Source organism: Mustela lutreola, chromosome 4, assembly GCF_030435805.1.
Source record: "Mustela lutreola isolate mMusLut2 chromosome 4, mMusLut2.pri, whole genome shotgun sequence".
Classification (NCBI taxonomy): domain Eukaryota; kingdom Metazoa; phylum Chordata; class Mammalia; order Carnivora; family Mustelidae; genus Mustela; species Mustela lutreola.
The window spans coordinates 150,739,334-150,767,181 of record NC_081293.1 but is presented as its reverse complement, the minus strand read 5'-3'; the positions used below and the strand labels follow the sequence as shown (position 1 = coordinate 150,767,181).

Here is a 27,848-nt window from a genome sequence, read left to right as displayed (position 1 = left end):
AAAGACTTTACTCACCTACTACATGACTGTTCTCTGACTTCTATTTTATACTATTAAACACAACAAAAAGTTTCTTTCAGTGCTTTTATCATACTTTTTCTGCCAATTAAGATACTCTCACCCCCTCCTTCAACTTTATTATTCAGTCTATAAAATTTAACTAACATACTCTATCTTCCAGAAAGCATTCGGTGACATCCTTTCCCACAGTATAAGTACTCCTCCTGTGTACTCCTATAAAGCTCTGTACAAAGCTACCACTGATTATTCCACATTGTATTATGAAGATTTATTTGTATCTCTTTCTCAACAGATTCTGTGCTCTGTAAATATAAGGACAATGTTTTAATTACCTTTATATCCCCAGAACTGAGTACAAGGCCAATTATTTGTTGAATGTATCACCATCAGCTGGCTCATATAACTGAAAATCTGTATAGGATTTGCCCAAATATCTAATAACATTTTCTATTACAAATATCATAGTCTATGCAATTTCAAAAAGTACTATGGATAGAAAATTCTTCCTTAACAACTCCAGTTAAATGAAATTTCGAACTATACAATCTTGTGCATAGCCAAACATCTTTTATTTTTCACAACTGGAATGCCAAAGATACAACCCAACTAGCTCCAGAACACTTTCAGATTTTTTTCTATTTATTTAACCAAACTAAACAAAGTTTTAAAAGGAACATCTGTAACAACAAAAAAATACTAAATCTATCAAAATCAAACTTGGCTTCATCATTTCTTGTCTTTTCCTTATGTTTATCCACATTCTCCATCTTTAATTCTTGTTTTCTTTATATTCAGTATCTTTTCCTGGATTTGGAGTTGATTTCCCCTTTGGCACCAAGAAACATTCAGCATTCAAAACTTGCTCAGCAGTCATTGAACTTCTACAATAGATCAAGCTATAGATGAGGGATTTGACATTATAATCCTGCAAGGAAAAAGACAGGTTACAAAACAAAAGTAAAATCAAAACAAAAGGACAAATCTGAAATAAGGAAGGAGGATCCATTTCAAAAACACTTTTATCAATAATACAGAGCTCTAATTTTTCCTATTTAGTTTTTTAAAGATTTCTACAAAATTAACTACTTTTTATTGGAAAGGAATTATTACTCTAATAATAAAACAATGGTGTTAGAGCAAAAGGAATAACTGTAATAGGAAAGAGAATCACAGCAGAAATATCTCAAAAAACAAGTGAAACTAAAAAAACAAAGCAAAACAAACAAACAAACAAAAATTTTAAGTCTATTCCTTTTTCCTTTTTTATGGCCTGATCAGAGCTCAACACTGAAAATTTTACAGTGAAGCTTCTTTGGAAGGGTAACCTCCTTTACTGGTCAGCTAGTGATTAGTTTTGAAGTGATCTCCAGGAACTCCTCTACCACCACTACCATTATCATCGTCCATATGAGGAACCAAACAAAATTTATTAATTTTTTAATTTTTTAATAAACATATAATGTATTTTTATCCCCAGGGGTACAGGTCTGTGAATCGCCAGGTTTACACATTTCACAGCACTCACCAAAGCACATACCCTCCCCAATGTCCATATCCCCACCACCCTCTCCCAACCACCCTCCCCCTAGCAACCCTCAGTCTGTTTTTTGAGATTGAGTCTTTTATGGTTTGTCTCCCTCCCGATCCCATCTTCTTTCATTTGAGGAACCAAAATTTATTAGGTACCACAATTTCAAGGAAATATTTCAAAGTTATTTGTATTATCACACATAAACAACACTGTGATACTGCTCTTCCATTATTTCCACCTGACAAAGCAGCAGGGTATGCCTTTTTTTTTTTCTGTCCCTCTATGATGACTCCAAACAGAACACACTTCACACTGAATAAAAATCACCTGTTCATTGCTAGTGTCCTCGTTAGACTCTAAGATCCTTAATATTGGAAATTTTAGTTTATCACTTCATCCCCAACAACTAGCACAGTAGCAGGGATATAGCAGATATTCAGTAAGTACTTGTTAAATTAATGAATGCCAATGCCCATACTGCACTCTACAGGATATGTTTCTAAACATACATAAAGACAGCACTAAAACTTATAAAATCCAGGGGCAATTGGGTGGCTCAGTTGGTTAAGCATCTGCCTCTGGCTCAGGTCATGATCCTAGGGTCCTGGGATTGAGTCCTGATTGGGCTCCTCACTCAGGAGGAAGCCTGCTTTTCCCTCTCCTACTCCCCTACCTTGCTCTTTCTATTAAATAAATACTTGTTTAAAAAAAAAAGGCATAGGGTGCCTGGGTGGCTCAGTGGGTTGGGCCTCTGCCTTCGGCTCGGGTCATGGTCCCGGGGTCCTGGGATCGAGTCCTGCATCGGGCTCTCTGCTCGGCAGGGGGCCTGCTTCCCTCTCTCTCTCTCTTCCTGCCTCTCTGCCTACTTGTGATCTCTCTCTGTCAAATAAGTAAATAAAATATTTTTTAAAAATTAAATATACAAATAAAAATTTTTAAAAAGGCATATTAACGGGGCGCCTGGGTGGCTCAGTGGGTTGGGCTGCTGCCTTCGGCTCAGGTCATGATCTCAGGGTCCTGGGATCGAGTCCCTCATCGGGCTCTCTATTCAGCAGGGAGCCTGCTTCCCGCTCTCTCTCTGCCTGCCTCTCTGCCTACTTGTGATCTCTGTCAAATAAATAAATAAAATCTTTAAAAAAAAAATAAAAAGGCATATTAACTCCTGATTTTGGTTCAGGTCATGATCTCACATCAAACTCATGCTGGCAGAGAACGTGCTTAAGATTCTCACTCACCCTTTCCCTCTGCCCCTCTACCACTGTGCTTGTGCTTTCTCTCCCTCTAAAAATAATAATAATAATAATTGCTGAGAAGGTAAACAGGTACAGTCACTGCGGAAAATAGTATGAAGGATCCTCAAAAAAATTAAAACAGAACTACCACATAACCCAGCAATTCCACATCTGGGTATTTAGCTGAAGAAAACAACAACACTAACCCAAAAAGATATATGTACCCCCATGTTCACTGCAGTATTATTTATGATAACAAGGATATGGAAACAACCTAAGTGTCCACCAACAGAAAAATGGATAAAGAAAACATGATGTAGGGGTGCCTGGGTGGTTCAGTAAGTTCAGCCTCTGCCTTCGGCTCAGGTCATGATCCCAGGGTCCTGGGATCAAGCCTCACGTTGGGCTCTCTGCTGAGCAGGAAGCCTGCTTTCCCCTCTTTCTCTGCCTGACTCTGCTTATTTGTGATCTCTCTCTCTCTCTCTCTCTCTGTGTCAAATAAATAAATAAATAAATAAATAAATGATTTTTGTAAGGAAAATCCACCCATAGATGGATAGAGAAGATGTGGTGTACACACACACACACGGAAATATTATTCAGCTATTTTTTAAAAATGAAAAAAAAATGAAATCTCATCATTTGCAATGACATGGAAGGACCTAGAGAGTATAATGCAAAGTGAAGCAAGTCAGTCAGAGAAAGACAAATACCATATGATTTTACTCGTGTGGAATTTAGAAACAAAACAAATGAGCAAAAGAAAGAAAAGGGAGAGAGACAAACCAAGAAACAGACTCTTAACTATCGATAACAAACTGATGGTTACCAGAGGGTAATGTGGGTAGATGTCTGGGATCAAGGAGTTCACTTACCATGATGAGCACTGAGTGATGTATGGAATTGTTGAATCACTATATTGTACACTGAAGCTAATATAATACTGTATGTTAACTATACCAGAATTTAAAAAATAAAAGTACTATTCAATGGCAAAAAAAGAAAATATGATGTATGCATATATATATGTATATACATACACAATGGGAGTATTATTCAGCCATAAAAAAGAATGAAATCTTGTAATTTGTGTCAACATGGATGGATCTTGAGCACGATATACTAAATGAACTAAGAGAAAGATAAATGCCACATGATCTCACTTATATGTGGAATCTAAAACAAAACAAAAACAAAAACCAAGGTCATAGATACAGAGACCAGATCAGAAGTTGCCAGAGGCAAGGGGAAGGGAGGAGGGGTGGGCAAAACTGGTGAAGAGGGTCAAAAAAGTACAAACTACCAGTTATAAGTCATGAGAATGTAATGTACAGAGGCATAGTGACTATTTAATACTATTGTACAGCCTATCTGAAAGTTGCTAAGAAGAGTAAATCTTGAAAGTTCTCATAACAAGTGAAAAAAATGTTTAGAACAATGTATGCTGATGTTAACTAGATGTTACTGTGGTGATTATTTTCCAATCTATACATATATCAAATCATTATGAAATTAAACTAATGTTATGTGTTAACTAATGTTATATATCAATTACACCTCTATTTTTAAAAATGGAAAAATAATCAAGTTTTGCTACATGATATATGTACTTTTGAATATAATTAAATTACTTATGAAGTTATTTTAAAAATAATAAAATCTGGGACGCCTGGGTGGCTCAGTGGGTTAAAGCCTCTGCCTTCAGCTCAGGACATGATCCTAGGGTCCCGGGATCAAGCCCCACATTGGGCTCTCTACTCAGCGGGGAGCCTGCTTCCTCCTCTCTCTCTGCCTGCCTCTTCCTCTCTCTCTGCCTGCCTCTCTGCCTACTTGTGATCTCTGTCAAATAAATAAAATCTTTAAAAATAATAATAATAATAATAATAATATCTACCTATAATCAATCCAATACAATAAAGAGTAAAATAAAAATAATGTCCTTAAGAAATAGAGAGGTATTATTTTCCCAACTACAAAAATAGTATATCATTAAGACAATTCTCCTTCAAATTAACCTATTAATTCAAAATATTTACAAAGTAACAACAATGTTTTTCAGAGGACACAAGTTGGTGCCAAAATTCATAAGCAGAAATAAAATTACAGAATGACGAAACAATGTTGAAGAAAAACATAAGGAAGGAAAGTCAAAGCCCTCTCTATAAAGATACAACATTTTAAAGCATGTAACCCCATAGTGTTGGCACAGGGATCAATAAACAAGCCAAAGAACAGGGGCACCTGGGTGGCTCAGTCGTTAAGTGCCTGCCTTCAGCTGGGGTCATGATCCAGGGTCCTGGGATTGAGCCCTGCATCAGGCTCCCTGCTCGGCAGGAAGCCTGCTTCTCCCTCTCCCATTCCCCTTGCTTGTGTTCCCTCTTTTGCTGTGTTTCTGTCAAATAAATAAATAAAATCTTTAAAAAAAAAAAAAAAAAAAAAAACAAGCCAAAGAACAGAACAGAGCCCCAGCCAGATTCCTGAGTCCATGAAAACATGGCAGAGCTTGGAGTAGCTTTCTTAATCAGTAGGGATAGACTGTCTATTGAATAAATGGTGCTGCATCAACTATCTGTCCACATATAAAAAAATTTTTGAATCTGATTTCATATATACAAAAAATATATATATATATATATTTCATATATACAAAAATGGATTCCAGAGAGGTTGAAAATATGGGGGGGGAGGAATTGAGGATAAAAGCAAGTTCAAAAAATGGCAGATAAAGAATATTTATCAGAAAAAATATAGTAAAGATTCATTCATTCATTCAAAAAATATTTAGGTCTTACTATGTATCAACTATTGACACTGGGGATACAATGATCCCCAACACAAAGCTCCTGCTTTTACTGAGGATACAGAGCAAATATAATTTTTTTTAACTTAATAATATGATAATCGGTTTTAAAAAGGACACATACACACATAGACCTTTCCATGTATGTTATTTATGATCTGGCAACTTCTAATCTGGTCTCTGTATCTATGACCTTGGATTTTGTTTTTGTTTTGTTTTAGATTCCACATATAACTCTCTGGAAAGATTCACAAGAAACTAGCACTACTGGGAGATCAGACCTGGGTAGCTGGAGGACACATCAACAGGGATGTGCTTCTTTTTGTAACTTTTGAATACTGTATCAAAAACATGTTATATGAAGGAACATCTATCTGAAGAACTACTTTCAAATAAACTTAAGAGTCGTACAATAAAGAATGAATTTATCTGAACTTAAAAGTACTTTAGCAAAGACTGAGGCCATCTGTTGGACCTATTAATAAATTCTTCTGGGGGCTGGGAATTACTGAATTAATTACCCTCTAATATCTGTCAGTTACATAATTCTCTGATTTCTCTCCACTTTTGATATGGCCCCTGTAATGTCTAAATTATAGTTCCCTCAATTGTTTGGTAACTACATGTGATTACAGAATATAAAGACAAACCCATTCCTAGCAGTAATAGCTACCTCAGATCCCACAAGGAAATACTACATAAGCCAAATATTCTTCTAATTTGGTCTCCCTAAGCAGCTACCCACATTAAATAGGAACTTTTTTTTTAAAGAGTTTATTTATTTATTTGACAGAGATCACAAGTGGGCTGAGAGGCAGGCAGAGAGAGAGAGAGGAGGAAGCAGACTCCCTGCTGAGCAGAGAGCCTGATGCAGGGCTCAATCCCAGGACCCCGGGATTATGACCTGAGCCAAAGGCAGAGGCTTTAACCTACTGAGCCACGCAGGCGCCCTTAAATAAGAGCTTCTTCTATTTATTCACCTTCACTTTCTTTATACAGACACCTAGCAGAGTGCCTAGCACACAACTAACAGAATGTAACTGTGGTAGGCAACTTCTACAATTTTGCGCATGGATCCCTACTTCCTGGTATTCACATACTTACATAATCCCCTCCTCTTAAGTGTATGATTGATGTAGTGAGTTGGTTATGAAAAAACTATAACTTCAGTCTAGCTAACAGACTTCCTACTCCTTTCTCTGCTTATACACTTTGATGGAACAAGCTATCATGATGGACATATGGCAAAGATTGAGGGCAACTTCTGGTGCACTAGAAAGGGAATGAATTCTACCAACAATCATGAGAGCCTAAAAGCTGATCTTCCTCAGTCAAGCATTAGGACATCCCAGTCAACAACGTGATGGCAGCCTGTAAAAGACCCTGAAGCAGAGAACCCAAATAGGCTATGCCCAGATTCCTAAGTCACAAACTGTAAGACAGTAAATGCATGTTAAATCACTGAATTTCAGGATAATTTTTTACAGTGTAATTTTTATATCAAGTCTGAAAGAGCAGGAGTTTCAAGTGTTCACTTCAAGTGAAGCTACAACTTCTAATGTATCAGTATCACTATTTTGCCAATGGCAAGAAATCTGTATCCTGTTTTTTAGAAGCATAAAGTATTATCATCTTTGTTATCTCATTCTATACTACAGCCAGCAAGTGTAATAAACAACTTCATGGTCTCCCAAAAGTCATCTCCAAATTTCTTTTTTTACTACTATCCAAGAAGTATGGCAAAGCTCCTTACTAATCATTTCCACTGAGCTTTTTAAAAGCTAATTTCATGGAATATTAGATGCTATAAAACACAATGTTTCTGTGGTCAAATAAATTAAAGGACTACAGAGTTAAACTGTATGTGTTCCTTCATTACAGTCCAAATAATCAAGATGGCATGACACTATGTTATCTGGAAAGAAGAAGAAAAACTTTTTGTTTATAGACAGATGACATGATTGTCTATATAGAAATTCTGAAGGCATCAGAAAAAAACTCCTGGAACTAGTAACTGATTATAGCAAGGTTGCCACATATAAAGTTTATATACAAAAGTCAATCACTTTCCTATATACAGCAATGAACAAGTGGAATTTGAATTTAAAAACACAATACCATTTATATTAGCACACCAAAAAAACAAAATACTTCGGTATAAATCTAACAAAATAGGTATGAGATCTATATGAGGAAAACTATAAATCTCTGATTAAAGATATTAAAGAGGGATGCCTGGGTAGCTCATTCAGTTAAGCATCCTTGCTCAGCAGGGAGTCTGCTTCCTCCTCTGCCTGCCTTTCTCTCTCTCATTCTCTGACAAATAAATAAATAAAATATTAAAAATATATGTATATTAAAGAAAAACTAAATAAATGGAGAGATATTCTATACTGATGGATAAGACGACTCAGTATTGTCAACGTATCAATTCTCCCCAACTTGATCTGTACGTCCAGTACAATCCCAACCAAACTTTCAGCAAGTTATTTTGTGGATATGAACAAACTAATTCTAAAATTTACATGGAAAGGCAATAAGACTCAGAATAATCAACACAATATTCAAGAACAAAGTTGTAGGACTGGCACTATCCAACTTCAAGTCTTATTATAAAGCTACAGTAATCAAGACTGTGTGATATTAAAGAATAAACCAATATGTTAATGGCAAAAAAACAGACGCATAAAATATAGTCAAATAATATTTGACAAAAAGGAAAAGGCAATACAATGAAGATAGTCTGGTTGGTTTGTTTTTTTGAGAGAGAGAGCACAGAAGGAAAGTGAGAGGGAGAAGCAGACTCCTTGCTGAGCAGAGAGCCTGACGCAGGGCTTGATCCCAGGACCCTGAGATTATGACCTGAGTTGAAGACATTTAAACAACTGGGTGACTCAGTTGGTTGGTGCCCCGAAAATAGCCTTTTTATCAAATAGCACTGGAACTACTGGACATCCACATGTAAAAAATGAAACCTTACACTCTTCGCAAGAATTAACACAAAATTGATCACAGATCTAAATGTGAAATGCAGGGCGCCTGGGTGGCTCAGTGGGTTAAGCCACTGCCTTCGGCTCAGGTCATGATCTCAGGGTCCTGGGATCGAGTCCCGCATTGGGCTCTCTGCTCAGCAGGGAGCCTGCTTCCCTCTCTCTCTCTGCCTGCCTCTCTATTTGTGATCTCTCTCTGTCAAATAAATAAATAAAATATTTTTTAAAAAATTATAAAAACATAAATGTGAAATGCAAAACTATAAAATTCCTAGAAGATAACAAAGGAAAAAACCTAGATGAAGTTGGGTCTGGTGATGACTTTCTAAAATACAACACCAAATGCCGTGAAAGAAAAACTGACAAATTAGACTTCATTAAAATTAAAATTAAAACTTATGCTCTGCAAAACACACTGTCAAAAAAATTAAAAGACAAGCAACAGGGGCGCCTGGGTGGCTCAGTGGGTTAAGCCGCTGCCTTCGGCTCAGGTCATGATCTCAGGGTCCTGGGATCGAGTCCCGCATCGGGCTCTCTGCTCAGCAGGGGCCTGCTTCCTTCCCTTACCCTCTCTCTGCCTGCCTCTCTACCTACTGTGATCTCTCTCTGTCAAATAAATAAATAAAATCTTTTAAAAAAAAAAAAAAAAGACAAGCAACAGATTATGAGACAACATTTGCAAAAGACATTTCGGATAAAGAATCGTTTTTCAAAATATACAAAGAATACTTAAAACTCAACAATTAGAAAACAACATTATTTAAATTGGGCCAAAGACCTTGCCAGACACCTCACCAAAGAGACACAGATGGCAAATCAGCATATAAGAAAATGCTCCACACATCATGTCTCAGGGAAATGTAAATTAAATCAAGATACCACTATACATCTAGAATACTGACAATATCAAATGCTGGCAAGGATGTGGAGCAACAGGAATGGTAATGCAAAATAGTACAGCCACTTTGGAAGATTGTCACTTCTAACAAAACTAAACATGCCCTTACCATATAAACCAACAACTGTGCTCCTTGGTATTGACCCAATGAAATAAAAATTTATGCCCACACAAAAACTTGCAAATGGATGTTTATTCATAACTCCAAGACCTGTAAGCAACCTAAATGAACTTCAGTAGGTGAATAGGTAAATAAACCATGGTATATTCAGAAAATGGAATATTATTCAGCACTAAAAAGAAATGAGATATTAAGCCATGTTTTCAAAGATTTTATTTATTTATTTGATAGAGACACAGAGAGAAAAGGAATGCAAGCAGAGGGAGTGGGAGACAGGGAAGTTGCCTCCTCACTGAGCAGAGAGCCCAATGCAGGGCTCAATCCCAGGACCCTGCAATCATGACCTGAGCAGAAGGCAGACATATAACAACTGAGCCACCGGGGCCCCAAGCCATTTATTTTTAAATAAACATTTTCTTTCTTAAAAAATGGCATGAGAACTTTTAGAGCTTGATTTTTTTAATTCCATAAACTCATTTACTGCCATAGTTATAACCTCTTAATATCTAGTCATACAGGACTATTCTATTTCAAAAGAATTTAATATTTTCAAGTCTTAATGCAGGTTATTTGTTGTCTTTACCTGGAATACCATCACCTCATTCTCTCTTGTAAACTCTTATTTCAATCTTGAAGATTCACCTCAAACTACTTGGTGGCATTTTCTACCTACCTCTCTTCCTTTCACCTTTCTCTGAAGAATTACAAATTAGCTTCTTCCAAAGTACTTTCTTAATACCCTACCTAGAGATCTTGGTTGTCTCCCTGGTTCCCATTTCTAAATTATTCATTTATTCAATGCTGCAGTTCTGGTAATACATCATCTAGTTCAATTCATACTGTGGAACAGATACTCAAAATATGTTGGTGGAATACATACATTAATAGCAGAGCAATATGAATGACAGATACATGACAAACAAAAGACACAGCTAGATGCCCATAAAATTAGTAAAACATTAATTTTAATATAATATGATCTTGGAAGACAAAACAAAGACTATTTTTCTTTAGTTATTACTTACAATATTATATAATTTGTGTGACAAATGTACAATCCAACAATATTCTCTAGCAGTAATTCCCTGCCAATGGTGTAAGAAAGGCATTTGAATTTTTTTTCAGTATTTCTTTATTGTAATTGCTATTTTGCATTCTTACAAAAAGCAGAGGATATTTTCAGTCAAATATTTATGTTTACATTACTGCTACTATTACAGCATATGTTTCCAACCAGTAAATGACAAAAAGGTCACATACCAAATGAAACTGATCCACTTTTGGGATTCCATCTTCATTTGTCTCAAATTTCTGATTTTGAACAGAAAGCTGTTAAAGAAAATGAGAATGGGTAAATTCCTAATGTAACAAAATGCCAATCCTACAGCACAGTCATCTGGAACTCTTCATATTCTGGACAAAAGAAAAGAGCTCAAAAAACACACATCAGCTCTTACAGGATAAAAACATTTTCATGTTAATAACTACTTGTTCACAGGAACTAAACAGTTCTTGGGGCTCCTCAAGTATCAGTGGGAGATGATGAATAGACTATAAGCAATTTCAATGCTTCCTCACCTTTCAAGAAAATATATCAAAACTTAGTAGCTTATACAATGTTGATTTCATATATTAAGTACAAGGAAAATAAATCAAGCATGTTTCTTTCCTCCCTAATTCTTAACCTATGTTCAAGAGATACATGTTAAACTTTTAAAAGTGTTAAATATGGAGATTTCTTACATACACAAAGTACTCTGAACCCTACATATTCATCACCCAGCCCCAACAACCATCAACCCTATACATAAAACTATATAAATTATTTTTGAGGTAAATCCTATACATCTCATAATTTCATCTGTAAATACATTAGTACATATTTCTAAAAGTTTAAATCTTTTATTTTGACACAATATCATCCCACTAACAATTCAGTAATTTTTTCTTTTTGAGTAATTCTTTAATATAGACATACCTCACAGATATTGTACATTTGGTTTTAGACTACCTCAGTTAAACAAATATGACAATAAAGAAGTCAAATGAATTGTGCAGTAACATTATGCCTAAAAAGCCTATATACATACCTTAATTTTAAAAATACCTTATTGCTAAAAAATGCTAATTATCTAACCTTCAATGAGTCATAATCATTGATCACAGATCAGAATAAATATACTAGTAATCAAGAAGTCTGAAATATTGCAAAAATTACCAAAATATGACCCAGAGACACTATGTGAGCTGATGCTATTGGGAAAATGGCATCAATGAACTTGCCTGATACATAATTCTGCACCTTCAATTAGTAAAAAAAAAAAAAAAAAAAGAAAGAAAAAGAAAAAATGCTATATCTGCAAAATGCAATAAAGCACAATGAAACAAGATATGCCTATATAAACTACCCAGTTTTCAAACGTTTTTTTAAGATTTTTTTTTTTCATTTGACAGAGAGATAAAGAGAGAGCACAAATAGGCAGAGCAGCAGGAAGAGAGAGGGAGAAGCAGGCTCTCTGCTGAGCAGGGAACCCAACATGGGGCTTGCTCCAAGGACGCTGGGATCAAGACCTAAGCAAATGACAGTCACTTAACTGACTGAGCCACCCAGGTGTCCCATGATTTTATTTCTGAGTAATCTCTACACCCAATGTGGGATTCAAACTTACAACCCCAAGATCAAGAGTCACATGCTCCATAGTCTGAGCCAGCCAGGTACCCCCAGTTTTTAAAACTTTTATCATCCCATAAATACCAGAAATTATTATACTTTCATATAGTTTACTTAAATCCAGATTCAAATAATTTCCATACATTGTAGTTTAAAAATGAGCAAAAGGACTTACGGTTTCTTCCTTCTCCTTAGCACTAAGTAAAACTATGTTAGAAAGAACACAAGAAAGGAGGTCTATGAGAGAGTAAAGAGGAAGACAAACTGGTTAAAAAAAAACCCAGGACTGGAGTGCCTTATGACCCCCACATCCAAAACAACAAAAAATGACTCATCTAGGATAAACTCAAATTAATGAAACTTCTGAAAACTCAAAACAAAAACAAATCTTGAAAGCAACCAAAGAAAAACATTATCTACAGAGAGATATCAACTTGAATAACAGAGAATTTCTTATATGAAACCATGGAAACCAGAAGGAAGTGGCACAACATTTTTCAACTGCTAAGAGAAAAGAACTTTCAACCACAAACTTTATATCCAGCGAAATTATCCCTCAGGAAAAAAGTGAAATCAAAATGTTCATTGATAAAGGAGAACTAAAAGAATATGTCTTGAGAAGACACATTCTTAAAGACTGGGTAAAGGAAGCTTCAACCAAAAAAGAAATGAGTTTTCGAGGCACCTGGGTGGCTCAGTTAGTTAAGCATCTGCCTTCAGCTCAGGTCATGATCTTGGGGCTCCCCACTCAGTGGGGAATCTGCTTATCCCTCTCACTCTCTCTATCCCTCCCCTACGTTGTGCCCTTTGAAAGAGTACTGGAGCATTAGGAAGGAATAACAATGGAAAGAACAGAAATATAAGGGAATGTCAAAAACTATCCTTCTCATCATAAGTTTCCTAAATCATATATAATGACTGAAACAAAAGTTATTACATTATACTATCAGACACTTAAAACAATGATAGTTAAAAGTGGGTAGGGTGAAGGAACTTAAACAAAAGGCTTTTACACTTCACTCAAAGTGTTGAAACACTGATACTAGTAGAATGTGATAAGACACATACATATATTATAATACCCATACCAACTGCTCAGAAAACTACAGAAGTTAATACATTCAAAACACCATAATAGGGGTGGCTCGACGGCTCAGTGGGTTTGCCTTTTTTTAACCTTTGCCTTCAGCTCAGGTTATGGTCTCAGGGTCCTGGGATCGAGCCCCACATCAGGCTCTCTTGCTCAGCGAGAAGCCTGCTTCCCCTCTCTTTCTGCCTACTTGTGATCTCAGTCAAATAAATAAAATATTTTAAAAAAATAATAAATCAAGATCAACTCTTTAAAAATGTTCAAGTAACCCAAAAGAAGTCAAGAAAAATCAATAAAAAAGAAACAGAGCAAACAAAACAAATAACAAAATAGTAGATTCACCCCCAACATATCAATAATTACCTTAAGTGTTGCAACAACATCGATGGACCTGGAAAGTATTATACTAAAACAAGTAAGTCAGAGAAAGACAAATACCATATAATTTCACTTAATGGGGAATCTAAGAAACAAGCGTTACATGCTGAAATAGATTACTACTTCCCTTACCTCTGTTATTCTACATCTTCCAATGTATATAAAAGCTTTAAGTTCCGGTATTAAAGCACTTTATAACTGAAATACGTAAAGTATGGCTTCTGTTTTCCTGACTGAACCCTGACTAACAGAGTCCTCATAACTATGTCCTATCCTGCATCAAAGCAAAGCAAATTGCAGATTAAAAATCAGAAGGCATTAAAAAGAAAATCACAGGTTCAAAAATGGTGTCACTCAGGTTAAGGTCCCACATCAGTAAACCATGACTTACTACCTAACCTAACTGCAGGATCTGTGTAACTTCTAACTATCCAACATGGGAATTTCTTAGTCAGCACAAGGAAATTTACTGAGAGATGCCCTCCATTCCCTTTCAGAGGATGAATTGTGTATTAGCAGCTCCAAACAGGTTTCTGAGTGTATATTTTGTTGTTGCTGTTGTTTTTAGAGTTTATTTTTTTATTTAGAGAAACAGAAGGGGTGAGGAGCAGAGAGAGTATCTAAAGCAGACTCCACACTGAGTGCAGTACCCGATGCAGGGCTCAACTCAGCAATCATGACCTGAGCAGAAACCAAGAGTAAGATGCTTACCTCACTGAGACACTCAGTGAGTCAGGGTTTGTGCACAAACAAGGGTTTGTGATGTGCATTCTATAGTACTCTCATTGGTGGTTCAACTCTACATTCACACCCCTTTTCTTTCTCTTTCTCTCTCTCCCCTCCCTCCCTTCTTTCTTTCCTGAGATTTTTATTTATTTGAGAGCGAGTGAAAGTGTGAGATATCACAGAGGGAGAGGGAGAAGCAGACTTGCCTCTGAGCAGAGAGCTGATGTGGGGCTTGATCCTAGGACCCTGAGATCATGACCTGAGGGGAAGGCACACTTAAACATCTGAGCCACGCAGGCGCCCCCTGCTATTTTTTCCTTTCTTTTCTACTTTTAATTTGTCATGTCTTGCTGTTTTAAAGTACCTCTGTGAATTGATTGCCTTGTATCCTTTCTGGAACAAGATAAAGTATCTAGTAAATTAAGGTAAAGTTAGCCAGCAGTAAAGCATATATACACAACTGGAAACTCTGGCAAGAACATCAGATTACTGCCATAAATGTAGGAGCTACTAAAAAATAAATGGCACTAGACACTCTGAAAGTAAATAAGAACATCCAAGGAAAGGCTACACAGTGAAAATTTTAATAGAATGTAAGCAAAATCTTTGGGGACACTAACAGTTAACAGGAAGTAAGGAAGAGTTAAAAAAAAAAAATGCCCAATCACCAAAGTCAAAAAAACTAAGATGTGTCACAGAAAACAATGGGTAAAGGAATTACTATGGATTTTTGTTTTGTTTTTTGATATACCAGACTTAATAACCGCATTTTTAGGCTGAAGGAAAGATGCAGAATAAAAAGAAATACACTGAAGGTACTAGAAAGATAAAAATAGTGTGAAAGTGATGTTTCAGAATAGAAGATGAGAGGATGGGGTCAAGGCCACAAGTGGATGGCTTGTACTGAAGGAATACTTTCAAACTGGACTAGAAGACAGAAGACTGGGTAAAGAAATGATTAGTTTGTAAACAGAAGAACTGAAATTTGAGAGAAAGCACACATGACCTCATTTTTTTCCTTCAAGAAAATAAGGAGTAAGGTCAACTGAAAAGAATGAGAGTGTGATTTCAATAGGTACTTGAGGAAAGCAGTAAAAGGTTTAAAAGTAAGCTCTGAGGGAAATATGAGAATGAGATGGCTGTGGGCAAGTGAAAGGACTAAAAGAAAGCACTGAGGACCCAAAAGAAATTAAACTGATATAGTGGTGATATTCTGCAAAAGCATTCAGCTTCCAAAGTATAAAGGCATTCAATGGATCCCAGACAAAATGGAGTAGTCTCACTCAGCTTCAGCCTAAAAAAAGAAATCAACACACAAACATAAGAAGACTCTAAAAAGTGGAAAGAAGAAGGTGAAGTACCTAGGAACACCTTGGGACTTGAATATCCTGAGTTCTCCTTTTGAACCTCCTATATTGCAGAGGGAGTGCTAGAAAAAAATGCAATTCAGAAACCCCAAGAGCCACAGATTAAAAAAAAAAAAAAAACACCCCTAGAAAAGCCTGATCCCTTTAGCCAAAGAACTGGGAAGACAGTGGTCCCGTAGTATAAAAAACTTTCCTGTAATATTCCCTACTCCAGTCAAATACTAAATAAAAAACTCCCCCATACCACCAAGTGTCACCGGGGCTGAGTGGGAAGCTGGATTTTCATCTCCACCATCAACAAAGAGGCAGAACAAGGCAATGTGAGAAGGCATCAGCTGGCACTCTACCTAAGTGATACTGTCACTGGGACCCAGCAGGGAAGCTAAATTCCAATCCTACTCAGAAGCAACAAAGTGGAACAAAGCAATGTGAGGCAGTGTTAGTGAGACTCCCCAAGTGTCAGCAGGACCCAGTGGAAAATAGAACTTCCAGGCTTACCAGGCAGCAAAAGGCACAAGAAAGTAAAATAAGGTGGTGGTGGTAAAGCAGACATTTAAGTATGGCTCCTGTTCCCCAGTGTCAACAGGACTCCATGGAGAGATGAATTTCCACTGCCACCCATCAGCAATGAGAGGAGGCAAGGCATTCACCACAATTTAGCATTCTGCATTTGCTGGGGTGGTGTTAGCAGAGCTAGGGAGATGAAGATCTAATCATATTTGAAACTGTACACTACATTAACTGGGGGCCTATCTCCAAAAAATGAAGGTTAAATAGGATGCAGGGTCTCAGAACATAATACCAAAATGTTCAAAATATGATTGGATACGACATGCCAGACTAAGAACCAAAAAAATCCCAACCTGAATAAGAAAAAGACAGCCAAGAAATACCAAGATGACACAGAGGGATTATCTGACAAAGATTTTAAAGGAGCCATCATAACAATGCTTAAAGATAAAACACACATGGAACAAACAAAATAATAGCCTCAGCAGAGAAAAACACAGAAGATACAGAGAAAACCAAAAGGAAATGTTAGAACTGAAAAAGAACAGAAAATGTTTTTAACTCATTGGCTCAATGGCATGAGGAGTATGACAGAGGAAATCACCAATGAAATTAAAGAAAGAAGAACAGAAAGTACCCAATTTGAATAGAAACCCAAAAAATAGACAGAATCTCAGGAACCTGTGAAACAGTCAGAGAATGATCCAAAATTTATGTCATCAGAACTTCAGAAAACAAGAAGAAAAGTACAGGGTCAACAAAACCATGTGAAGAAATAATTGCTGAACCAAATCTTACAAATTTGGTGAAAACCCTAAATCTACAAATTGAAGACAAGCAAGCCTCAAAGAGAGTAAACCCAAAAAATATTTGCCAAGACACATCATAATCAAACTGCAGAAAACTAAAGACAAGGAAAAACTGTAAAAGTGCTAAAGAAAAACATCACATTACCTAGAAAACAATGATTCAAACGACAGTGGATTTCTCATGAGAAACCATGAAGGATCAAAACTATTCATCATTGGCTTCAGTAAAGGCTATGCCTTCAAGACTTAATAATATGTTTAGTGAAAGGAGAAGGTGGTCTGCACAAAGCCTCAAAAGACTGAAATTCTGGGGCGCCTGGGTGGCCCAATAGGTTAAAGCCTCTGCCTTCAGCTCAGGTCATGATCTCAGGGGCCTGGGATCAAGCCCCACATGGGGCTCTCTGCTCAGCAGGAAGCCTGCTTCCCCCTCTCTCTCTGCCTGCCTCTCTGCCTACTTGTGATCTCTGTCTGTCAAATAAATAAATAAATAAATAATTTTTTTAAAAAAGACTGAAATTCTGTGATGGGACATCACTTAAGAAGCAGCAATGTCCTTCCTTAACTCACATAATCCTCATGTCCACACCTGAGATAACAATGGGCTCCCTCACAGTGGGCAATTAGTTTCTTAAAGTACTTAGTTAAGTGCCAAAAATGCTTTATGTACTCCTAGCAAGGGAGGATGTTATCATCGTGTTATAAAATAGACATAATAATGTCCTTAAATTATCAATGTTTGGTCATACTATGGGAAAAATCAAATATATAACTTTACAATTTTTTTTTAAGATTTTATTTATTTATTTGACAGAAAGAGATCACAAGAAGGCAGAGAGGCAGGCAGAGAGAGAGAGAGGAGGAAACAGGCTCTCCACGGAGCAGAGAGCCGGATGTGGGCCTCGATCCCAGGACCCTGGGATCATGACCCGAGCCAAAGGCAGAAGCTTTAATCCACTGAGCCACCCAGGCGCCCCAAATATATGACTTTAATAAAATTTATTCACACATGAAAATAAAACTTTTTCTGAAATCAGTAAGAACTTTTTTTAAACATATATAGCAGGCCATAAAACTTACCTAGAATTAAGGTCTCAAAGAGACTAAAGGGAAGAAAAGGAATAAAAAGGGAATACAGGATAGTCTGAATGTTCTATGATGGTGTTCAAGGCTGATGAAGGAAAGAAGAGAAGCTAGAAGGTTGCTGACACATGAGGAGAAAAGAAAGTGTAGAAAAACATATCGGAAATTTAAGAGCAGTTATAGTAAAATGAGAGGTTAGGAAATCCTGTCAAGATAAAAATGCACTCGACTGAATTCTACTACTTCTGTAAAGGAAAAATTACACAGGATCACAACACCCTGTTTTTAGAAGGTTCAACTGAAATTACAAGAAGGTACGCATCTTAAGTTGTTAAGAAGGTCCAGAAAACCCAAGGTTAGTTGTTCGATGGATCAGTATGAATACTAACATCTCCTAGAAATACATTAGGAGTTGGAATTTTAAAAAATCTTCAAACAAGTTTCCAAAGAAATGTATAAGGTGCCCTAAATAAAAAAATGAGTAGATGAACTCACCAAGAAAACATGGCGTACTTAAAAAAAAAGCCTACTACTTCAGTACATAATTGTGGCTAAAATTTAAACATTCATTCTGATACCATAAAGACCTGCATTCACTCAGTTAGTATGTGAATGCCTCTTCTGCACCAGGCACACAGCAGATACAGCAGCAAGTAAGACACACAATCTGTCCCCAAAAAGCTTACATTCTACTGGCAGAAGCAGACAATAATAAACACAAATAAAAGAAATATATAGTATGTTGAGAGAAAACTAAAGCAGGGAAAAGGATTACATTCTAGATGAGACTAGGCTGAAAAATAAATCTCTGGGCGCCTGGGTGGCTCAGTTGGTTGGACGACTGCCTTCAGCTCAGGTCATGATCCTGGAGTCCCAGGATCGAGACCCGCACTGGGCTCCCAGCTCCATGGGGAGTCTGCTTCTCCCTCTGACCTTCTCCTCATTCACGCTCTCTCTCACTGTCTCTCTATCAAATAAATAAATAAAATCTTTTTAAAAAATAAAATAAAAAAAAATAAATCTCTGCAGGAAGAGTTATCATGTCTCCTTCTTCTGTGAGAATGAGGATCCACTGGTCCTCTTTATCTCTCACATCAAAGTACCCATCGAGGATGTAGCAGATCCAGGTGCAAATGCTCCTCATAGAATATCTTAATCTTTTCTTCATACTTCAGTAGTTTACTTCATATATGGTTATTATGTCCATGTAAGAGTAGTTTCTCTTCAGATCTTCTCTAATTATTGATCATTCTCATATTTGTCAGCAGCCAGCTTCCAGTAAAGAATCCTGAGCCAGCACAGCTGCTCCAGGCTGAACAGGTGGCCAGGCACAGCATGGTGGGACCACCTCTGGTAGTGGGTAGACTCATCCACATACCAAGCCTGTACTCTGAATGGGCCAGGCTGTCACAAATACCCACCTGCACAATAGCCCAGCCCCAGCCCACTCACCTTGTACCTACTACCCAATTGTTAAGACTTACCACAAAGATACAATAATCAAGACAGTGTGGTATTAGTAAAACGGTAAATATACAGCTCAATGGAACAGAATAGGGTCCAGAAACAGACTTACACAAATATGACCAACTAATATTTTACAAAGAGGCCAAGGAAAGTCAAGAGAAAATAAGCCTTTAACAAATGGTGTTGGAACAACACCACTGCAAAGAACACAGACATTGACATAAACCTCACTCCTTATACAAAAATTACATCAAAACTGATCCTAGAGCTAAACGTAAAGCATGTAACTAGAAAGTTTTTTGAGGGGAATAACAAGAGAAAATCTTCATGACCCTGGATTAGGCAAAGAATTCTTGGATATAATACCAAAACATAATCCACAGAAGGAAAACAATAATAAATTGAACTTCATAAAAATCAAATCCTTTTTCTCTGCAAAAGACACTGTTAGGAGAATAAAATTATAAGCTGTAGACTAGGAAAAATGTTTGTAAATGACACCTGAGAAGGGATTTACATCTAGACTCTGTGTGTGTGTGTGTGTGTGTGTGTGTGTGTGTGTGTTTAAGATTTATTTGACAGAGAACACAAGCAGGGAGAGTGGCAGACAGAGGAAGAGGGAGGAGCAGACTCCCTACTGAGCAAGGAGCTCAAGGAAGGGCCTCAATCCCAGGATTCTGGGATCATGACCTTAGTCAAAGGAAAACACTTAATCTACTGAGCCACCCAGCCACTAGAATATATTTTTAAGCTCACCACTCAATATTAAGAAATCCAATTTGAAACTGGGAAAAAGACTTAAACAGACACTACACCACAGAGGATATGAGCAAGGAAATAAAAAGATATACAACATCATTAACCATCAGAGAGATTTAAATTAAAACCACAATGAGACAAGTACTATACACCTATGAGAAATGCCCAAAACAGAAAATAAAAGCAATAATGTTAACAATAATGAAGAGCTTTAAAACTCTCATTCACCACTGTATGCAGGCAAAATGTTTGGCAAATCCTTATAAAGTTATACCTATAATTACAATCTATCAATCTCTCTCCTGGTATTTATCCTAAAGAAATTAAAATAAACATAAACATAAAACCTATATAAAAATGTTCACAGCAGCTATACTTATAGCCAAAAACTGTAAACAACCCAATGTCCTTTCATGGGTAAACAGATAAACCTGACACATTGATAAATACTACTCAGCAACAAAAAAGGAATAGACTATTGCTATACTAAACAACTTAGATGAATCTCAAAGACATGCTGAGTGAAGAATTTAGTCTCAAAAGGTTCATAATCACCATTTATATGACATTCTTAAAAAAAAAAACCCACAGTGATAGAGAAAACAGCAACAGTTCCCAAGGGTTAAAAGTTAGGGGGAGGGACTACAAAGGGACAGCAGTTTGAAGTTTTTTCGAATTATGGAAGAGCTCTTCATCCTAATTATGATAATTATACTAATCTATACATATGTTAAAATTCATAGGACTGAATGCCAAAAATAGTCAACCGTACTACATGCTAGATAGAAAATAAAGTTTTAGGGGTGTCTGGCTGCTCAGTTGGTAGAGCATGCAATTTTGATCTCTGGGTTGTGAGTCTGAGCCCCACATTGGGCATAGAGATTACTAAAAAAACTTAATATTAAAAGAACTTAACACTAAAGAAGAGCAGAAATTCAGCACAAAAGTGTACGGACTCATATAGAGCTCTTTACTACCATTTGAAGAAGAAAGAAAATAGATTAAATAAAGACTATTACCATACATAAATGGTATCATAGGACAGCTCTGAGGAACATAAAAATAGACAACACATTTACTTTCATTGCTCTGATGTAAAGAAATAGATTACTGAAGCAATGATTAAAATGATGCCAGTTTAATCATTTCCAAGGCTATGATGGTTCTATGAAACCAAACTCTAAATACACAAGCCAGCAAAAGGCTAAAATTTGTGAATAATTAAGTGAGAAATGAGATCCCCTATGATTACCATGTGTGTAGGTATAAACACTCTTTTGGTTATAGCTTTATTGAGATATAATTGATGTTCAACAAACTACATATATTTTAAGGTAGTATGATTAGTTTTGATCTATGTATATACCTACAAAATCACCATAGTCAAGCTAATGAAACATAGTGATCATGCCAAAAAAATCTGGTCATGCCACTTTATAATCCATCCCTCCTGTTTCTCCTCTCCCTTCAAACCCCAGGCATTAATGATCTCCTTTATGTCACTAAAGGTAAGTGTACACTTTTCAGAAGTTTATATAAATAGAACCAAAAAATATGTAGTCTTCCTTTCCTCTGCTTTCCTTAGCCTGCAGGATGATTTTAAGATTCATCCATATTATTGGATGTATTGATAGTTCTTTCCTTTTTATTGCTAGTAATATTCCAATAGATATACAGCAAACTGTTTATCCATTCACCTAGTTGATAAGTATTTCAGTTCTTCCCAGTTTGGGGCTATTAAAAATATTTGAATATTTGAATATTTGCATACAACTCTGTGTGGACATATGCTTTCATGTTTCTTGGCTAACTACGTAGGAGTAAAAATGGCTGAGTCACATGAGTTTTATGTTTAACCTTTTAACAAACTGCCAAATTTCGTTTTCAGAATGGTTGCTCCACTTACATTACTCTCAGCAATATATGAGAGTTGCAGCTGTTACACATCCTAGTCAACACTTGGTATGGTCACTCTTTTTGATTTTAGGCATCCTAGTAGAAGTATAGTAATATATCATTTGGGGTGGGGTTTTTTTTTTTTTTTTCAGATTTTATTTATTTGACAGAGAGAGACACAGCAAGAAAGGGAACATAAGCAGGGGGAGTGGGAGAGGGAGATGTGGGGCTTGATCCCAAGACACTGGAATCATGACCTGAGCCGAAGGCAGACACCCTAAACTGTCTGAGCCATTCAGGTGCCCCACATTTTGGTTTTTATTTGCTTTTGCCTAATAACTAAAGATACTGAGAGCATCTTCTCCCATGTTTATTTACCATCTAGGCATCCTATTTTGTAAAATGTCTATTTAAACAAATTTGTCCATTTTTAAACTGAGCTGTCGTCTCATTGAGTTTTAAGAGCTCTTAGTAAACTAGATACATGCTTTTTGCAAATACTTTCTCCCAGTCTGTTTATGTCTTGCCTTTCATTTTTGTAGAAGTGTCTGCTGAAAAGCAAAGTTTTGAATTTTGATCAAATATGAATTACTGATTTTTTTTAAGATTTTTATTTATTTGACAGAAAGAGATCACAAGTAGGCAGAGAGGCATGCAGAGAGAGGGGGGGAAGCAGGTTCCCCACTGAGCAGAGAGCCTGATGCAGGGCTCAGATCCCAAGACCCTGGGACCATGACCCGAGCCAAAGGCAGAGCCACCCAGGCGCCCCTGATTTTTTTCTTTTATGCTTGATGTTTTTTAATATCCTATTACAAGAAATCTTTGCCAAACTCAAAGTTAATAAAATAATTTCCTATGTTTTATACCAGTTTTAAAGACTTAAGTTTTAATGGTAATTCTAAGAGGCACATGCACCACAATGTTTATAGCAGCAATGTCCGCAATCCAAAATATGGAAAGAGCCCAGATGTCCATCCACTGATGAATAAGAAGATGTGGTATATATATACTATGGAATATTACTCAGTTATCAAAAAAATGAAATCCTACCATTTGCAGTGATGTGGATAGAACTAAAGGGTATTATGCTTAACAAAGTCAATCAGAGAAAGACAAATATATGACTTCACGCATATGTGGAACTGAAGAAACAAAACAGATGAACACAGAGGAAGGGAAGGAAAAATAAAATAAGAAGTAATCAGACAGGTAGACAAATCCTAAGAGACTCTTAACTATAGAAAACAAACTGAGGATTACTGGATGGGAGGTGGGTAGAGAGAGATGGGGTAAGTGGGTGATGGGCATTAAGGAGAGCACTTGAAGTAATGAGCACTGAGTATTATATGTAACCAAGGAATCTACCTCTGAAACTAACAATACAATATATGTTAATTAATTTATTAAAAAAATAAAGACTTCAGTTTTACATTTAAATCTAATATACATTTAATTTTTATAAATTGTGCAAGGATTAAGTCAGTTTATTTTTTATTTTTTTTTTTTTAAAGATTTTATTTATTTATTTGACAGAGAGAAATCACAAGTAGATGGAGAGGCAGGCACAGAGAGAGAGAGAGGGAAGCAGGCTCTCCGCTGAGCAGAGAGCCCAATGCGGGACTCGATCCCAGGACTCTGAGATCATGACCTGAGCCGAAGGCAGCGGCTTAACCCACTGAGCCACCCAGGCGCCCCAAAGTCAGTTTATTTTTTATATGTAGATACCCAGTTGTTACAGCACCACTTGTTGAAGATGATCATTTTCCTCACAGAATTCCCTTGAAATCTTTGTCAAAAATCAACTGATCATATATTTCTACTATTTCTTCTATTTCTACTGTCTTTATGCCGTTCCATCATTCTGTATGTTCAACTTTACACCAACATCACAATGTTTGATTCATTATTATAATTTTATTAAGTCTTAAAATCAGGTAGTTTAAATTTTCAAAACTATTGTAGCTACCACAGTTTCCATATATTTTGATACAAAGTACACCTGATTGTCAATTACTCTTTTAAAAAAAAAAGGCCTAGAATCATTTTTGTTGAAATTGTATTGAATCCATAGACCCATTTATCCCAGGGTCCTGGAATAGAGCCCCATGTCAGTCAGACTCCCTTCTCAGTGGTCTCTCTTGCTCCCGCTGCCCCTCCCCCAGCTCATGCTCTGCCCCTCCCCTTGCTTATGCTCTTTCTCTCAAAAAAATAAAATAAAAAAAAAGAAAAAAAAAAAAAGAATTCACATCCATACAACATTTACTCTTATAGTCCATGACCATTATGCAGCTCTCCATTTAATTATGTCTCCTTTAATCTTTCTCAACAATACATCATAGTTTCCAGGGTACAGATCTTGAACATTTTTTGTCATATTTATCCCTAAAAATTCCATATTTTTAATACCCATGTAAATGACTTTTTAATTTCAATTTCCTATCGTTTGTTGCCAGTATATAGAAACCCAGCTAATTATACTGATTTTGCATCTTGCAACCTGGCTAAATTTGTTAACTCCAGTAGCTCTTAAGTACAGTCGTAAAGACTGCACATAATTAATTTCATCTTCAAATAAAAACAGCTTTACTTCTTTATTTTTAAACTGTATGCATTTTATTGCTTTTTGTTGCCTCATCATACTGGCTAAAACCAGGATCAGCAAACTATGGCCCGCATGCCAAATCTATGCCACTGCTTATTTGTGTACAGTCTATAATCCAAGAACAGTTTCACATTCTTAAATGTTTAAAAGAAAATTAAAGAATACTATCTATTTCATGGCACATGAAAATTATATGAAATACAAATTTCAATGTCCATAAGTAAAGCTTTATTGGAACACAGCCATTCATTCATTTAAATGTATTTATGGCTACTTTCCACAGTAGCAGAGACCATATGACTCCCAAAACCTAAAATATTTACCATCTGGCCTTTTAAAAAAAACTCTGCTGACCCCTGGGCTAAAATCTCCAGTACAATGCTATGCAAAAGAAGTAAAAACAGACATTCCTTCCTTGTTAATACTTAATCCCTCATAATCTGTAGGAAGAGTAAATTTAAGCCATGGATAAAAAAGCAGCTACTAGGTTTATAGTGTAAGCAGGAACACTTACTCAAGGCTCATTTGACATTTATTTTCCACATATGCATGAGCTGTTTATAGATTAATATAGGACAAAATCATCTTTATTCTTAATCTTGACTTTAATAAAACTAACACGATAGCATGATAATGTAAAACATATATCAAGCCAATTGGTAGTAAATATACAATAGGTGATAGAAGTATATAGTTTATGATAAGACCTTTTTTAAAAAGAGGGAAAAAAGTAATTTTCTACTAAATCTTTTTACTAAAATGCTACCACTGCTTTTTATCCAAAGCAATATGTTGAGGAAAACCACTCACTTTATATACTCAAGTATATGTAAATATATTTGCGCACACTTATATATTTTTACATACGGCTAATTGATTTCAATTAAAAAATAACATACCCATAATAAAAGGCAGCCATAAGCATATAAGTCAGAACTTGGAGAAGCTGGCTTTCCCATTTTCAGTTCAGGTGATATCAAACTCAAGTCACCAACCACCATGTTCACTGAGGCTCGCTGACTCTACAAAAACAGTCATTTAAATATTTTTTTTAAGATTATTTATTTATTTATTTGACACAGAGAGAGAAAGCATAAGTAGGGAGCAAAATAGAGGGGGCAGCAAACAAAGGGAAAGGGAGAAGCAGGCTCTCCACTAGGCAGGGAGCCCAATGCAGGACTGGATCCTAGGACCCTGGGATCATGACCTGAGCCAAAGTCAACACTCAACTGAGCCACCCAGGCGCCCCACAGAGTTTAGTGGCAATACGGATGAGGTAAACTTCTGTGAAGTCCTCTGCATTTCATCAACACAAAAACAAATTCTTTTGAAATATTTCATTCTCTCTTGCTTTCAAATATTTTTACCTAATTTCTGCTATTATAAATTGCTCTTAAAATCAGGCTCATAAAATTAACAGTGAGACTTTGATTACATTTCACATTACAGACTCAAGTAGATTCAAAATGAAGAAACACCAATTATTTAAACATTTGGAACCTCTTTCATTTCTTTTAAAGATTTTATTTATTTATTTATCTGACAGAGAGAGATACAGGGGGATAGAGAACACAAGCAGAGGGAGTGGGAGAGGGAGAAGCAGGCTTCCCATGGAGCAGGGAGCCCACTATGGGGATTGGTCCCAGGACCCTAGGATCATAACCTGAGTGGAAGGCAGACACTTATCGACTTACCCACCCAGATGCCTGGCACCTCTTTTAAAAATAAAGTTCAGAGGGGACAGAAGGAGTGCTATTTTCTAATTTTGAAAATTCTAAATAGCTATATATATATATATATATATATATATATATATATATATATATATTTTTTTTTTTTTTTTTTTTTTTTTTTTTTTTTTTGACAGAGAGAGAGATCACAAGTAGGCAGAGAGGCAGGCAGAGAGAGAGGAGCAAGCAGGCTCCCTGCTGAGCAGAGAGCCCGATGCCAATGCCGGGCTTAATCCCAGGACCCTGAGATCATGACCTAAACTGAAGGCAGAGGCTTTAACCCACTAAGCCACCCAGGTGCCCCTCTAAATAGCTTTTTTAAAAACTGGAAGTCTACAATGTAGTTTCCTTCCTTAATGATCATTTTCTAAGTATACCATTTCTTATGTGTCAAAAGATCAGTGATAAGAACATGAAACCTGTATATTCAGAGACACCTTGGCTGCAATTCCCACTCTCCCATTTTTCTTCGTGTATGACCTTGGGTTTTAACCTCTTTGAGTCTAAATTAACTGTAAAATGGAAATAATACCTATCTTACAGAGTTACTCTAAAAATAAAGGTAATTAGCACAATAATTACCTAGTACATATCACTAAGAGTTAATTATCTCTTCTCCCACTACCTTTATCCTTGCTTCCCACAGTGTGGTCAAGAGTCCTGTGGCTAAAGCATCACCTGAGACCTTGTTAGAAATGCAAAATCTCCCCCAGAAATGCTAAATAAAAATCTGCATATTAACAAGATCCTAGGTGATTCATATGCATTTTAAATAAGAAAAGCAATGATCTTGATAACAGACTATCTTTCAAATTTTTCTTCTTCATTAATACTTCAGTCTCAAAGCAGTATGAAAAGAGTGGAGCAAAGATGAGTTTAATCAATATTTCAGAGTAAATGATTTTAAATGAAGATTAAAACAATATTTAGGAGAGAGTAACAGTTGACAAGTAAGTATAAAAGAGGAAAAATAATTCTTGGAGTAGTCATGATATGCATAGTTGTGCAAATGGAATGCTCAAAAAGTAAACTAACCAAGATCCCTAAGAGTTGAGAACTTTTTAAACTCCTAATTCGTCATTTTTCTTAGGACATTACCCTAATTTTCAAATAAATTAATAAGATAAAAAATATTTCAATAAGTCTACTTTGTATAAATCTTTCTTAATC

The 27,848-nt window shown here is 36.2% G+C and overlaps 1 protein-coding gene across 1 annotated transcript in view; it reads right to left on the bottom strand.

Moving 5' to 3' along the window:
- Positions 1–656: 656 nt before the first annotated feature.
- STK31 (serine/threonine kinase 31) overlaps positions 657–27,848 on the bottom strand; it is an 89,640-nt gene continuing 62,448 nt past the window's right edge. The window contains exons 22-24 of the mRNA XM_059171368.1: positions 25,848–25,970; positions 10,854–10,922; positions 657–946 (exon numbers count right to left, since the gene is read on the bottom strand). Of these exons, the coding sequence (XP_059027351.1) occupies positions 791–946; positions 10,854–10,922; positions 25,848–25,970 (348 nt within the window). The 3' untranslated portion in view covers positions 657–790. The remainder of the gene's footprint in view (positions 947–10,853; positions 10,923–25,847; positions 25,971–27,848) is intronic.